General features: G+C 45.0%; 1 protein-coding gene across 14 annotated transcripts in view; it reads left to right on the forward strand.

Moving 5' to 3' along the window:
- Positions 1-12,703, forward strand: part of LOC110499983 (membrane-associated guanylate kinase, WW and PDZ domain-containing protein 2) — a 285,735-nt gene that overhangs the window by 226,964 nt on the left and 46,068 nt on the right. For 13 of the 14 annotated variants that reach the window (XM_036957236.2, XM_036957235.2, XM_036957227.2 and 10 more), the window contains 3 exons: positions 5,733-5,790; positions 7,306-7,427; positions 9,315-9,497. In XM_036957236.2, coding sequence (XP_036813131.1) covers positions 5,733-5,790; positions 7,306-7,427; positions 9,315-9,497 — 363 coding nt within the window. Of the gene's footprint in view, positions 1-5,732; positions 5,791-7,305; positions 7,428-7,892; positions 8,199-9,314; positions 9,498-12,703 lie in introns of all 14 variants that reach the window. The other variant, XM_090213774.1, reaches the window with a different exon arrangement.

Genomic DNA, 12,703 nt, shown 5'->3' on the forward strand with positions numbered 1-12,703 from the left:
CCAAAGCTGTAACGCATAGAATACACTGGCTTGTATGCGAAGCAGTAATTGTTTCAAAACATCTCCCGCCATGTTACTGATGCGTTGTTTGATGAAGGCATTGTCTGTATAGTTTTTTTGGCCTTTTCCCCCAGCATTGTCCCAGCCATAACTGCGGCAGCAGGAAGAATTAAGTCCTCCACACTAGTATGGGGCTTGCCTGTCCTAGCCACTCGGTAGCTCACCATATAAGACGCTTCTAGCCCCTTCTTATTAATGATATCTGTTGCTTTTATACATGTCTTACTACTCAAAAGTCTTCTTTATTCTCGCTCAAAAAACTCCTGTGGCTTATTTTTAAAATTGGCATGTTTTGTTTCTAAATGTCTGCGCAAGAGTGAAGGTTTATTGAGATGTGAGATAGTACTTTTGCACATATTACACACTGTGGCTGAGGAAAGGTACTACTCCCAATATAAGTGAACCCCAATCAATATACAGTCGTGGCCAAAAGTTTTGAGAATGACAAATATAAATTTTCACAAAGTTTGCTACTTCAGTGTCTTTAGATATTTTGTCAGATGTTACTATGGAATACTGAAGTATAATTACAAGCATTTCATAAGTGTCAAAGGCTTTTTTATTGAAAATTACATGAAATTGATGCAAGAGCCAATATTTTCAGTGTTGACCCTTCTTTTTCAAGCCCTCTGCAATCAGCCCTGGCATGCTGTCAATTAACATCTGGGCCGCATCCTGACTGATGGCAGCCCATTCTTGCATGATCAATGCTTGGAGTTTGTCAGAATTTGTGGGGTTTTGTTTGTCCACCCGCCTCTTGAGGAGGAAGTTCTCAATGGGATTAAGGTCTGGGGAGTTTACTGGCCATGGACCCAAAATATTGATGTTTTGTTCCCCCAGCCACTTAGTTATCACTTTTGCCTTATGGCAAGGTGCTCCTTCATGCTGGAAATGGCATTGTTCGTCACCAAACTGTTCCTGGATGGTTGGGAGAAGTTGCTCTCGGAGGATGTGTTGGTACCATTCTTTATTCATGGCTGTGTTCTTAGGCAAAATTGTGAGTGAGCCCACTCCCTTGGCTGAGAAGCAACAATGATGACGGCACGTGTTTCCTTGGAGGTAACCAGAGCAAGAACAATGATTCCAAGCACCAGCTTCCTTTTGAAGCTTCCAGTCTGTTATTCGAACTCAATCAGCATGACAGAGTGATCTCCAGCCTTGTCCTCGTCAACATTCACACCCGTGTTAACGAGAGAATCACTGACATGATGTCAGCTGTTCCTTTTGTGGCAGGGCTGAAATGCAGTGGAAATGTTTTTTGGGGATTCAGTTCATTTGCATGGTAAAGGGGGACTTTGCAATTAATTGCAATTCATCTGATCACTCTTCATAACATTCTGGAGGATATGCAAATTGCCATCATTCAAACTGAGGCAGTAGACTTTGTGAACATGTATATTTGTGTCATTCTCAAAACTTTTGGCCACGACTCTAGTTCTCATCATATTTGCGCCTCTTTGATGGTCCAGTAGCTCTTTGGCTGCATCAGATTCACAACTGTCAGTGTCCATGCTAGCTGGGCTAACAACAAATGTAGAATTACTGATGCTAGCATTGGATGTGCTCGTGGAAGCAGAACAACTTGTGTCGTCGACAGGTGCAGGTGTAGTAGTGCTGGTAGTAGCAGTAATATCAGTAGAGCTGGTATTGTCTCTATGGACTGTTTGAAAATTTACTGTTTTTTAAAATAATTTAAATGTGAATCACATTTTTATTTGGCGTACCCCCGACGGCATTGCCAGGGTTACGCGTACCCTAGTTTGGAATACCTGTTTGGGAATACCTACCTCTATACCATTTAGAATTGTCACTAATGTAAGGTCAATTGACCTGGGAGAAGGGATGTACTCTAAAACACTATACCACATTTAACACTGGAGCTCCTTCAGAAGTATCCTTCCTTAGGCTTCCTGGGAGTTGACAGCTCCTCCACAGCAGTGTTTAGACTGAGTGTTGGCCCTATAAAGAGAGCACAAATTGTTACAGTGACAAAGGGGCCCTTCTCTTCAGTGCTGCAGGCTAATGGACAGCACAACTCTCTCTCTCTTTCTCCCAGATCCATGGAATCATTGCTCCCACGCTAATAATTGACAGGGGCTGTGCTTAGTGAAAAGAGAGTCTTCTGGAGTTCAGCATAAAACACACTTACTGCACACACACACACAAAAACATACTCACTGCTGTGTGCGTGTGTGTGTGCGTGTGCGTGCGGGTATGTATGTGTAAGAGTGCTTCTGCGTGTGTTGCATGCATGTGCTCTACACAAGCCCTTTTCAGCCAAAAACAGTGACATTGAAACAAACAGTAGGAATCTAGAGATATTGGCTACCTGCAGTGTGGTGTTATGTGTATCTCTAAAGTTCTGCTGAAGACACAGACAGACTGCCTGCCTAGCTCTGAAGCTCTGCTGAAGACACAGACAGACAGACTGCCTGCCTAGCTCTGAAGCTCTGCTGAAGACACAGACAGACAGACTGCCTGCCTAGCTCTGAAGCTCAGGTGGTTTTAATAGAAGGGTGTTTCATTAGACGGAGTGGTGCGTGGCAGAAATACATGGCAGGACTTTGATCTGTGTGGTGTTTTTCTGTGTGTGGAGGTGAGAACATGAACCAGCCTCTTTCATATTTAATGAGTGAAGATGGGGCTAAGGAAGGGAGAGGAGAGGAGCACTGAGAGGAGATATTCCTTAGGGCTGTCAACCCACTCCTAGCAGACTCACATATCAGTCACAGCACATGTTAGTGAGTTCGTTTTTGTGGCTGGTGGGGGCAGGGAGTGGTGTGTGTGTGTGTGTGTGTGGGGGGGGGGGGGGGGGGGGGCTTCCGTGTGTTGAATAGTGTATGTGTGTGAGTAAAAGGAAGAGACATATGGCATGCATGTGCTTGTATTGAGGTATTGTGACTTACTGTGCATGTGTATGACAATGGAGCCAGGGATGTTAATATGAAGGACTCACAAAAAATGTGTGTGTCCAAGTTCTTGCGATTGTGTGTGTGTTTATTTTATTTTTTACTTCACCTTTATTTAACCAGGTATGCAAGTTCAGAACAAGTTCTCATTTACAATTGTGACCTGGCCAAGATAAAGCAAAGCAGTTCGACACATACAACGACACAGCGTTACACATGGAGTAAAACAAACATACAGTCGATAATACAGTAGAAACAAGTCTATATACGATGTGAGCAAATGAGGTGAGATAAGGGAGGTAAAGGCAAAAAAAGGCCATGGTGGCAAAGTAAATACAATATAGCACGTAAAACACTGGAATGGTAGATTTGCAGTGGAATAATGTGCAAAGTAGAAATAGTGGGGTGCAAAGGAGCAAAATAAATCAAATTAAATAAATACAGTAGGGAAAGAGGTAGTTGTTTGGGCTAAATTATAGCTGGGCTATGTACAGGTGCAGTAATCTGTGAGCTGCTCTGACAGCTGGTGATTAAAGCTAGTGAGGGAGATAAGTGTTTCCAGTTTCAGAGATTTCTGTAGTTCGTTCCAGTCATTGGCAGCAGAGGACTGGAAGGAGAGGCGGCCAAAGAAAGAATTGGTTTTTGGGAGTGACCAGAGAGATTTACTGTGTGTGTGTGTGTGTGTGTGTGTGCCAGCCTATTTCTGAATCATAATGGAGGTCCTGAGAGCCTGTGGACGGTACATTATCACCCCATTCTGACTGATATTTGTGGTCAGGAGATATTATCTCTACTCTCCTGATTAGCCCAGCACTGTCACTGTCTCTCTCTCTCTCTCTCTCTCTCTCTCTCTCTCTCTCTCTCTCTCTCTCTCTCTCTCATAACAATCCTGTCAGACATGAATGATGGGAGGAGGTCAGGGTTGGGGAGAGATCCACTTTGATCACAAAGAACAAACACAGTGTGCTGAACCTACTGTATACCCCTGGTGAAATAGAGAGGGAGGCTGATCAAACAATTCCCTGATGAAGATGCATTTGGAGTGGCGGTTGGGTTAGTGACCTCTGTAGTGTGAGTCAACTTTAGCCCAAGTACTTAGCCACATAGATAGAGTTACTTTCAGCCATATTGAGTGTTCCAGTAAAGTTGATGTGGTGTGAGAGGCTTTACCATTCTAGTAATTCTATTTCTATGGACACAGCTCCCTCCAACCCTCTATATTGTGAGTTACAAATAGGTTTCACATTGAGTTTTCCTGGTTAGGTCATGAAGTGTCCCTAGGCCTAGTCATATTATATCTGTATTTATAACTAGGCTTGGGCAGTATACCATACATATCATATACCGGGCTATTTGGAAATAACCACTGGAGGGTTTTTCAATACCGTTGAAACTAACTCTTTGATGTATTTTTTATACATTTTTACAGCAAGTTAAACCTCACCGGCCAAACCCTCCCCAAACCGGGATGACTCTAGGCCAATTGTGCGTCGTCCTATGGGACTCCCGGCCACGGCCGATTGTGGCACAGCCCGAATGAACCCGGGTCTGTAGTAACTCCTAAGACTGCTGCGCCACCTGGGAGGCCCTAGCTAGCTAGCTAAGTGGTTAGCTTCTTGCGATCAAGCTCCTCTTGGTAACAACAGATAATTCCCTCCTTGATCAAGAGTCAACATTTGTTTTGTGCGTGCAGTACATTTTGAGTAGCATTTTTGAGTTACTTGTATAACTTTATCAGCTGGGATGTCTATCCTGCAAATAGCTTATGTCAGAGACTGTATAAAATCGTTAGCATTTAGCTAGCATTCGCTATGAGATTGAACATGTAATTGTTAGCATTGCTAACCAGTTTTATCAAATATCCCGGGATGGAACAAGGTCGGTACGAATCCCTGGATACCGCCCAAGCCTATTTATAATACTTCCCATGATGCCACAGTGGTGGCTCATCATATCAGAGTAGATACAATGTGTAGGAACACCTGCATCGTCAACACCGACATGACTGAAGTTATGACATTCTACGTTCCACTCAAATGTTTATTTTGGTCCACGACAGTTGACAGCTACTGTGTTAGATCCACAGTCAGTCTATTCTGAGACCCCACTGTAATGGTGTAATGTGTTTCAGTTAAATATTGTGTGGGCTAAGGGGCCCAGGAGCTATGTACGTGCTCCAGATACAAACATTTAAACTATATCCAAACATCGCTGGCATCATAACTGAATATTTACAACATAGAAAGGATGGCAGGACATGAATATTTAAAATCACCCCAATTCAAACCACTCCATCTATCAGTGTGTTTGGTGTAGTGTGAGAAATCAGGAGATGGTTGGGGTAGACCTGTCCATATTGACATTGATTAAGTAACCTTTGGTCCACTGCTTGATAAACAGCCATTCTCCTTCACACTCATGAATTTTGGATCTGAATTTTGATTGCAAATGCTGATGGGGTTATCATGTGTCTGGTCTCTTAAGTTTGTCCAAATGTTTTGACAGTGTTTGCAAGTCTGGAGGCTCCAAGACCTCACCAAGTATTCAGTAACTAGCACAGTTACCATAGAGCATAATAAATCATTTTCAGATTTGGCGTAGTCAATTAAGATTTTATAATTAACCTCAAATCCTCTGTAATAAATGACCATACAATAATGTTGTGATCAAAATTGCCTGATGAATATATTGTTCTGTGAATCGACATGCTGTCCCCCGGCCTGTTGACTGACTAGTATCTTGTTGTGCTTGTCTCTTCCACAGAGCTGCCGTATGGCTGGGAGAAGATCGATGACCCTATTTACGGAAGCTACTATGTGGAGTAAGTCTGGACTCACTGCTTTAATATTTAATGACTATTTTGATTTCCAGTTTAACCAAGTTGAATTCTTCCCAAAGGGTCGACACAGCTGTATACAGACAAAGACATGTTTCCACCACTACAAGTATATATACTCCACTTCAGACACTCCTCCTTCTCTCCAATCCTTACATTTTATGGTTCCACAGGAAGACGAAGTGAGAGAGTAATAAACCGTTCTGTCTCCCTTAATTAAGGTGACCTGACCTGACCTCAACCCCTCCTTCACCTAGTCCACAGATGTCCATCAGCTTCCCGTATAGCAATCCTGTGACCTCCTCCCGTCCACCCAACACATTCCAAAGCCATCTGTCTTTCCACAGAGAACCATTAACCTCTGACATAAAAACCAGTCTCTTCCACTCCTTTATATACTATGCTTATGCGTATACCAATGTTCAAAGTTTACCCCGAATCCAACACGGTGTTGCCCCGTGTTATGTTTCCACTGTCCTGTGTTTGTCAGAGTCATTAACACTGTACAGGGCTGTGGCCAGGTACCTGTGTACCTGTTTACATGTGCAAGTTTATGTGTGTGCTCCTGCGTGTGTGTGTGTGTGTGTGTGTGTGTGTGTGTGTGTGTGTGTGTGTGTGTGTGTGCGCCATCTTTGTGCAATGTGATGCAATGGTGAGGTGTCTCTGTCTTCTCTATTGAACCAAATGTACCCTTCCTATTCTGGACGTGTCCTTTCTCCTGCTAGATGCGCACTAGTTCCCCTAGTCCAGGGAGAGGAGAGGAGGTCTATTTATAGCCTGGCTGGAGAGGGAGTTTGGCTGGCTGGCCGTGTTCTATTCTCTATCCCCAAGAAAGACCAGAACACTGTGCCTGCCTTGCCTACACTCCCTCTCTCCCTCTGCCATGTAGAAATTCCATATCCCCAGGCAACCACTGAGCCATCGCACGCACGCATACTAGCGCCATACCTGACCCTGCCAAGTCCAATAATTATGTCTCACTGCCTGGCTGTACCGTTGAGTTAACCTAATATCTCATGAAGAAACAGAGGGTGTGTAGGCCGTTGTTCGCTGTTTGTACCTACAGAAGCATTATTCCTCCAGTCTCGCACCGTCCAGGAGGGCACGTCGAAATGATGATTAATTACTTCACACTTTCAAAATTACAGTATTTATAATTATTGACTAAATTAACAATGACAGAATGTTTAAAGAAAATACACTCAAGGAGTCATCTTTTTTCGTGAACCCACTCCAGAAATACTAAATGATTCCTAATGCTGATTACAGGAAGCTGCTGATTTCAGTAGAATGGGACCTAATTGGGCGTTTGTTCATTTTTTTCTTAGCCAAGCCATCCTGCAGCTCCATTACATAATACTAGGGATACTAAGGCTATTGAATTAATCATTGTAGCACAGCACTGTGCATCCAGCTTTTTACAGAGGGAGAGAGGAAGAGGATGAGGAGGTGGATACTGTAGAGAGCACAGTGAAATGTTGTACCTTTCTTTCTCTGTAGCCACATAAACAGGCGGACACAGTTTGAGAACCCAGTCTTGGAAGCCAAGAGGAGAGTCCAGCAACACCAGCAAATGCAAGAGCAGGGTCTGTCCTCGCTGCCCCTACCTACTATCTACAGAGGTAAGGCACCGTCTACCTCTACCCAATGTGTTAAAAGTTTGTGAATGATTCTTGTGTGTAGATGTTTTTAGCTCGAGGGAAATGTCTGTCGTCTTTGTGTGTGTATCACTCATTCTTCACAACTCTCTTTTCTTTGCTAACACTTTGCTAACACTTCGCTAACACCAGCTTCTCTGTTCAGCACACATTTACCACCCCACTAAGTTCATCGAGGCTGTCTGAGGTAAAACATGCTGTGTAGGTTGAGAGGGTTTGTCTCCGTGTTAAATTGGCCTCTGTGAGTGAAGGGGTTTGTCTCCATGGTTACCCGTCCTGTACGCTGCAAAGTGAAGGCTCTCTCTCCCCCTAAGTGACAGCAGAGAGGGTAAAAAATGAATATTTCCACACATATAAACACGGAGATAAAAAGGAAGTTTACTTGTGAGAGCATCAGACATTGAGTGGACTACTTTATCTCTGTCACAGTGGTAGAGGAGGTCCCACTCTCCGCCACGTTACCCAGAGCCACCCTGGCCCACATCGGACCTGCCCCGGAGCGCTGCCAGAGCCTCAGCGACCTCTCCCAGTCCCTCCCCCCGGGCCACCGGGTGTCGCTGTTGGGCCTGCACACCCACACACCCCCTGCCTCCATCACCAACTCCCCACTGCGGCGCCCCCACCGTGCGCGGAGGGATACGTCGTGCTGCCCACACCTGCACCTCCACCAGTCGCTTCACGCCTTTGTGGTAGAGCCGGCTGCTGTGGGTTGTAGCCCCCTGTGGTGCTCTCTCAGTAAGTAGGGCAGTGAGTAGTAATACAGGCTTGTTCTTCATCTGCCTGCACTGAGCTGCCGCGCTCTCTTTTCAAAGCATGCCTGCTTCCCCGGCAGACCCACGCTGGATCCCTCCTCGTCTCAGGCGCTCGACTCGCTGCTTGACATGTTTGATGGCGCTACACTACGTTGTGTCTTCCCCTCCTTACGTCTGGCGGCAGGCAGCAGAAACTGTAAACACCCTGCTCTATGTCTGGACGCCTGACAACAAACGTTGGCTTTAAGCAAACAGAGAGAGACGGGTGTGTGCCCCCTACTTGCCTTCCAAGGTGAACGGAGGGGAGATTGAATTGAGTGTGGCAAACCCTCGTTGGCTGAGTTTCCCCCTTTGCCGTGCCAGAGACTATTTCATGAATCCTGGCCTTCCACCTTTTGGTTCCCTGAGCATTGTTTTTTGGGCGGATGAAGCGAGCTCATGATTCTTCAGTGTTCCAACAGCATGTTGTTCCAGAATGTGAAGATCTTTCACCTGCTTCCCCTCACCCCTCTGAGAAGGGAAATATACCAAGCTACTCTCATGGATGTTGCTTATTCCCTGATGTTCTGCACTGTGTTTTTGCTCCAGCCTCTGAGTGTGTATTCAGTTAACAGAACCCTGGCGTAGGATGGGAGTGGAAGTGATGACAGTTTACATGGCTGTAGACGTTCAGTGGAAAGTCCTTGGCTGTGGCAGCTTGGAGCTGGAGCAAACACCGTCCCACCTGCATAAGTCAGCACCCAACCCTCACTGTTCTAACCCTGCCTACCCCTCCACCTACCCAGAGAGTATCCCTGTGTTCATGCAGCCCCTCCACCAAACAAGCCTCACCTCTACCATCCTATTGAATGATAAAATGGCCTTGCATCAGCATTTGTGGTGCATCATGCTCGCTTTGTAAAGGTCTAAGTATGATGTATGTGTGTATATTGTTTATTGATTGTGTGTATGTATATTGTTTATTGATTGTGTGTGTGTGTGTGTGTGTGTGTCCCTGCACACTTGTACTTGTGTGTGTTGTGTCTGCCTGCCTGCGTGCCTGTCTGTCCGTCTCTCCGTCTGTGTGTGTGTGTGTGTATGTGTGTGTTCTCCCTTACAGAGAAGCCCCTGTTCACACGGGACGCCACCCAGCTGAAGGGCAGCTTCCTGTCCACGGCCCTGCAGAAGAGCAACATGGGTTTTGGCTTCACCATCATCGGAGGAGACGAGCCAGATGAGTTCCTGCAGGTCAAGAGTGTCATACCTGACGGCCCCGCTGCACAGGACGGAAAGATGGACACAGGTAAAACTGACCTCGTCTGAAAGATAGACACAGGTAAAACTGACCTCGTCTGAAAGATGGACACAGGTCAAACTGACCTCGTCTGAAAGATGGACACAGGTCAAACTGAACTAGTCTCTCTCTCTCTCTCTCTCTCTCTCTCTCTATATATATATATATATATATACACATGTGTGTGGGGTGCAGTGTGTGTGCAAACTTGCCTGCAATCCTGTTGGGTGCGTATGAGTGTGTGTATGCGTATGTGTGTGCCTGCGGGGCTGTGTTTGTCCATTAATCACTGTAAGGATTTTCTGAACACCATAACTCCTGGCCCTGCCTGTGCTCCCCGGGCTGCGTGGGACACACACACACACACTGAGAAACTGGCCAACTGCACTAAAAGTCATCAGGGGAATATAACTCTGGAAGTCATGTGAATGATCTCTGCATGGCCCTGTGTATTTATAAACTATTCTGCATGGCCCTGTGTATTTATAAACTACTCTGCATGGCCCTGTTTATTTATAAACTACTCTGCATGGCCATGTGTATTTATAAACTACTCTGCATGGCCCTGTGTATTTATAAACTACTCTGCATGGCCCTGTGTATTTATAAACTACTCTGCATGGCCCTGTCTATTTATAAACTACTCTGCATGGCCCTGTCTATTTATAAACTACTCTGCATGGCCATGTGTATTTATAAACTACTCTGCATGGCCCTGTTTATTTATAAACTACTCTGCATGGCCATGTGTATTTATAAACTACTCTGCATGGCCCTGTGTATTTATAAACTACTCTGCATGGCCATGTGTATTTATAAACTACTCTGCATGGCCATGTGTATTTATAAACTACTCTGCATGGCCCTGTGTATTTATAAACTACTCTGCATGGCCATGTGTATTTATAAACTACTCTGCATGGCCCTGTGTATTTATAAACTACTCTGCATGGCCCTGTTTATTTATAAACTACTCTGCATGGCCATGTGTATTTATAAACTACTCTGCATGGCCCTGTTTATTTATAAACTACTCTGCATGGCCATGTGTATTTATAAACTACTCTGCATGGCCATGTGTATTTATAAACTACTCTGCATGGCCCTGTGTATTTATAAACTACTCTGCATGGCCATGTGTATTTATAAACTACTCTGCATGGCCCTGTGTATTTATAAACTACTCTGCATGGCCATGTGTATTTATAAACTACTCTGCATGGCCCTGTGTATTTATAAACTACTCTGCATGGCCCTGTTTATTTATAAACTACTCTGCATGGCCATGTGTATTTATAAACTACTCTGCATGGCCCTGTGTATTTATAAACTACTCTGCATGGCCATGTGTATTTATAAACTACTCTGCATGGCCCTGTGTATTTATAAACTACTCTGCATTACTGGACTGGACCAAGTGCAGTATTTTTCCTGACTCATTCATCAGTGCCTTGACCTGGTTGTACTGTACTATACTGTAGTATACTCTACTGTACTATACTGTAGTATACTGTACTGTACCATACTGTACAATATTATACTATATTGTACTGTACTATACTGTACCGTATAGTGTTGGCTGATACAGTAGTTGATGGGTTGTTTCAGGTCAGACTAGATGGTACATTTTACATTGTGAGATGATCATGTGTTTTATGTGCCACAATATATCATGTGGAAGTATTAATCAAATAAAATAAAATAAAATGTATTTATATAGCCCTTCGTACATCAGCTGATATCTCAAAGTGCTGTACAGAAACCCAGCCTAAAACCCCAAACAGCAAGCAATGCAGGTGTAGAAGCACGGTGGCTAGGAAAAACTCCCTAGAAAGGCAAAAACCTAGGAAGAAACCTAGAGAGGAACCAGGCTATGAGGGGTGGCCAGTCCTCTTCTGGCTGTGCCGGGTGGAGATTATAACAGAACATGGCCAAGATGTTCAAATGTTCATAAATGACCAGGGTCAGCAAGTCAGCACCCCAGGTGCTGAACAGTTGAAACTGGAGCAGCAGCACGGCCAGGTGGACTGGGGACAGCAAGGAGTCCTCATGCCAGGTAGTCCTGAGGCATGGTCCTAGGGCTCAGGTCCTCCGAGAGAGAAAGAGAGAATTAGAGAGAGCATACTTAAATTCACACAGGACACCGGATAAGACAGGAGATGTACTCCAGATATAACAAACTGACCCTAGCCCCCCGACACATAAACTACTGCAGCATAAATACTGGAGGCTGAGACAGGAGGGGTCAGGAGACACTGTGGCCCCATCCGATGATACCCTGGACAGGGCCAAACGGGAAGGGTATAACCCCACCCACTTTGCCAAAGCACAGCCCCCAAACCACTAGAGGGATATCTTCAACCACCAACTTACCATCCGGAGACCAGGCTGAGTATAGCCCACAAAGATCTCCGCCACGGCACAACATAAGGGGGGGCCGCCAACCCAGAAAGGAAGATCACATCAGTGACTCAACCCACTCAAGTGACACACCCCTCCTAGGGACGGCATGAAAGAGCACCAGTAAGCCAGTAACTCAGCCCCTGTAATAGGGTTAGAGGCAGAGAATCCCAGTGGAAAGAGGGGAACCGGCCAGGCAGAAATAGCAAGGGCGGTTCGTTGCTCCAGAGCCTTTCCGTTCACCTTCACACTCCTGGGCCAGACTACACTCAATCATATGATCCACTGAAGAGATGAGTCTTCAGTAAAGACTTAAAGGTTGAGACCGAGTCTGCATCTCTCACATGGGTAGGCAAGCCATTCCATAAAAATGGATGTCTATAGGAGAAAGCCCTGCCTCCAGCTGTTTGGAAATTCTAGGGACAATTAGGAGGCCTGCGTCTTGTGACCATAGCGTACGTGTAGGTATGTACGGCAGGACCAAATCAGAGAGATAGGTAGGAGCAAGCCCATGTAATGCTTTGTAGGTTAGCAGCAAAACCTTGAAATCAGCCCTTGCCTTAACAGGAAGCCAGTGTAGGGAGGCTAGCACTGGAGTAATATGATCAAATTTTTTGGTTCTAGTCAGGATTCTAGCAGCTGTATTTAGCACTAACTGAAGTTTATTTAGTGCTTTATCCGGGTAGCCGGAAAGTAGAGCATTGCAGTAGTCTAACCAAGAAGTAACAAAAGCATGGATTAATTTTTCTGCATCATTTTTGGTCAGAAAGTTTCTGATTTTTGCAACGTTACGTAGATGGGAAAAAAGCTGTCCT

This window comes from Oncorhynchus mykiss, chromosome 21, assembly GCF_057628025.1.
Source record: "Oncorhynchus mykiss isolate SJ-2025 chromosome 21, ASM5762802v1, whole genome shotgun sequence".
Classification (NCBI taxonomy): Eukaryota; Metazoa; Chordata; class Actinopteri; order Salmoniformes; family Salmonidae; genus Oncorhynchus; species Oncorhynchus mykiss.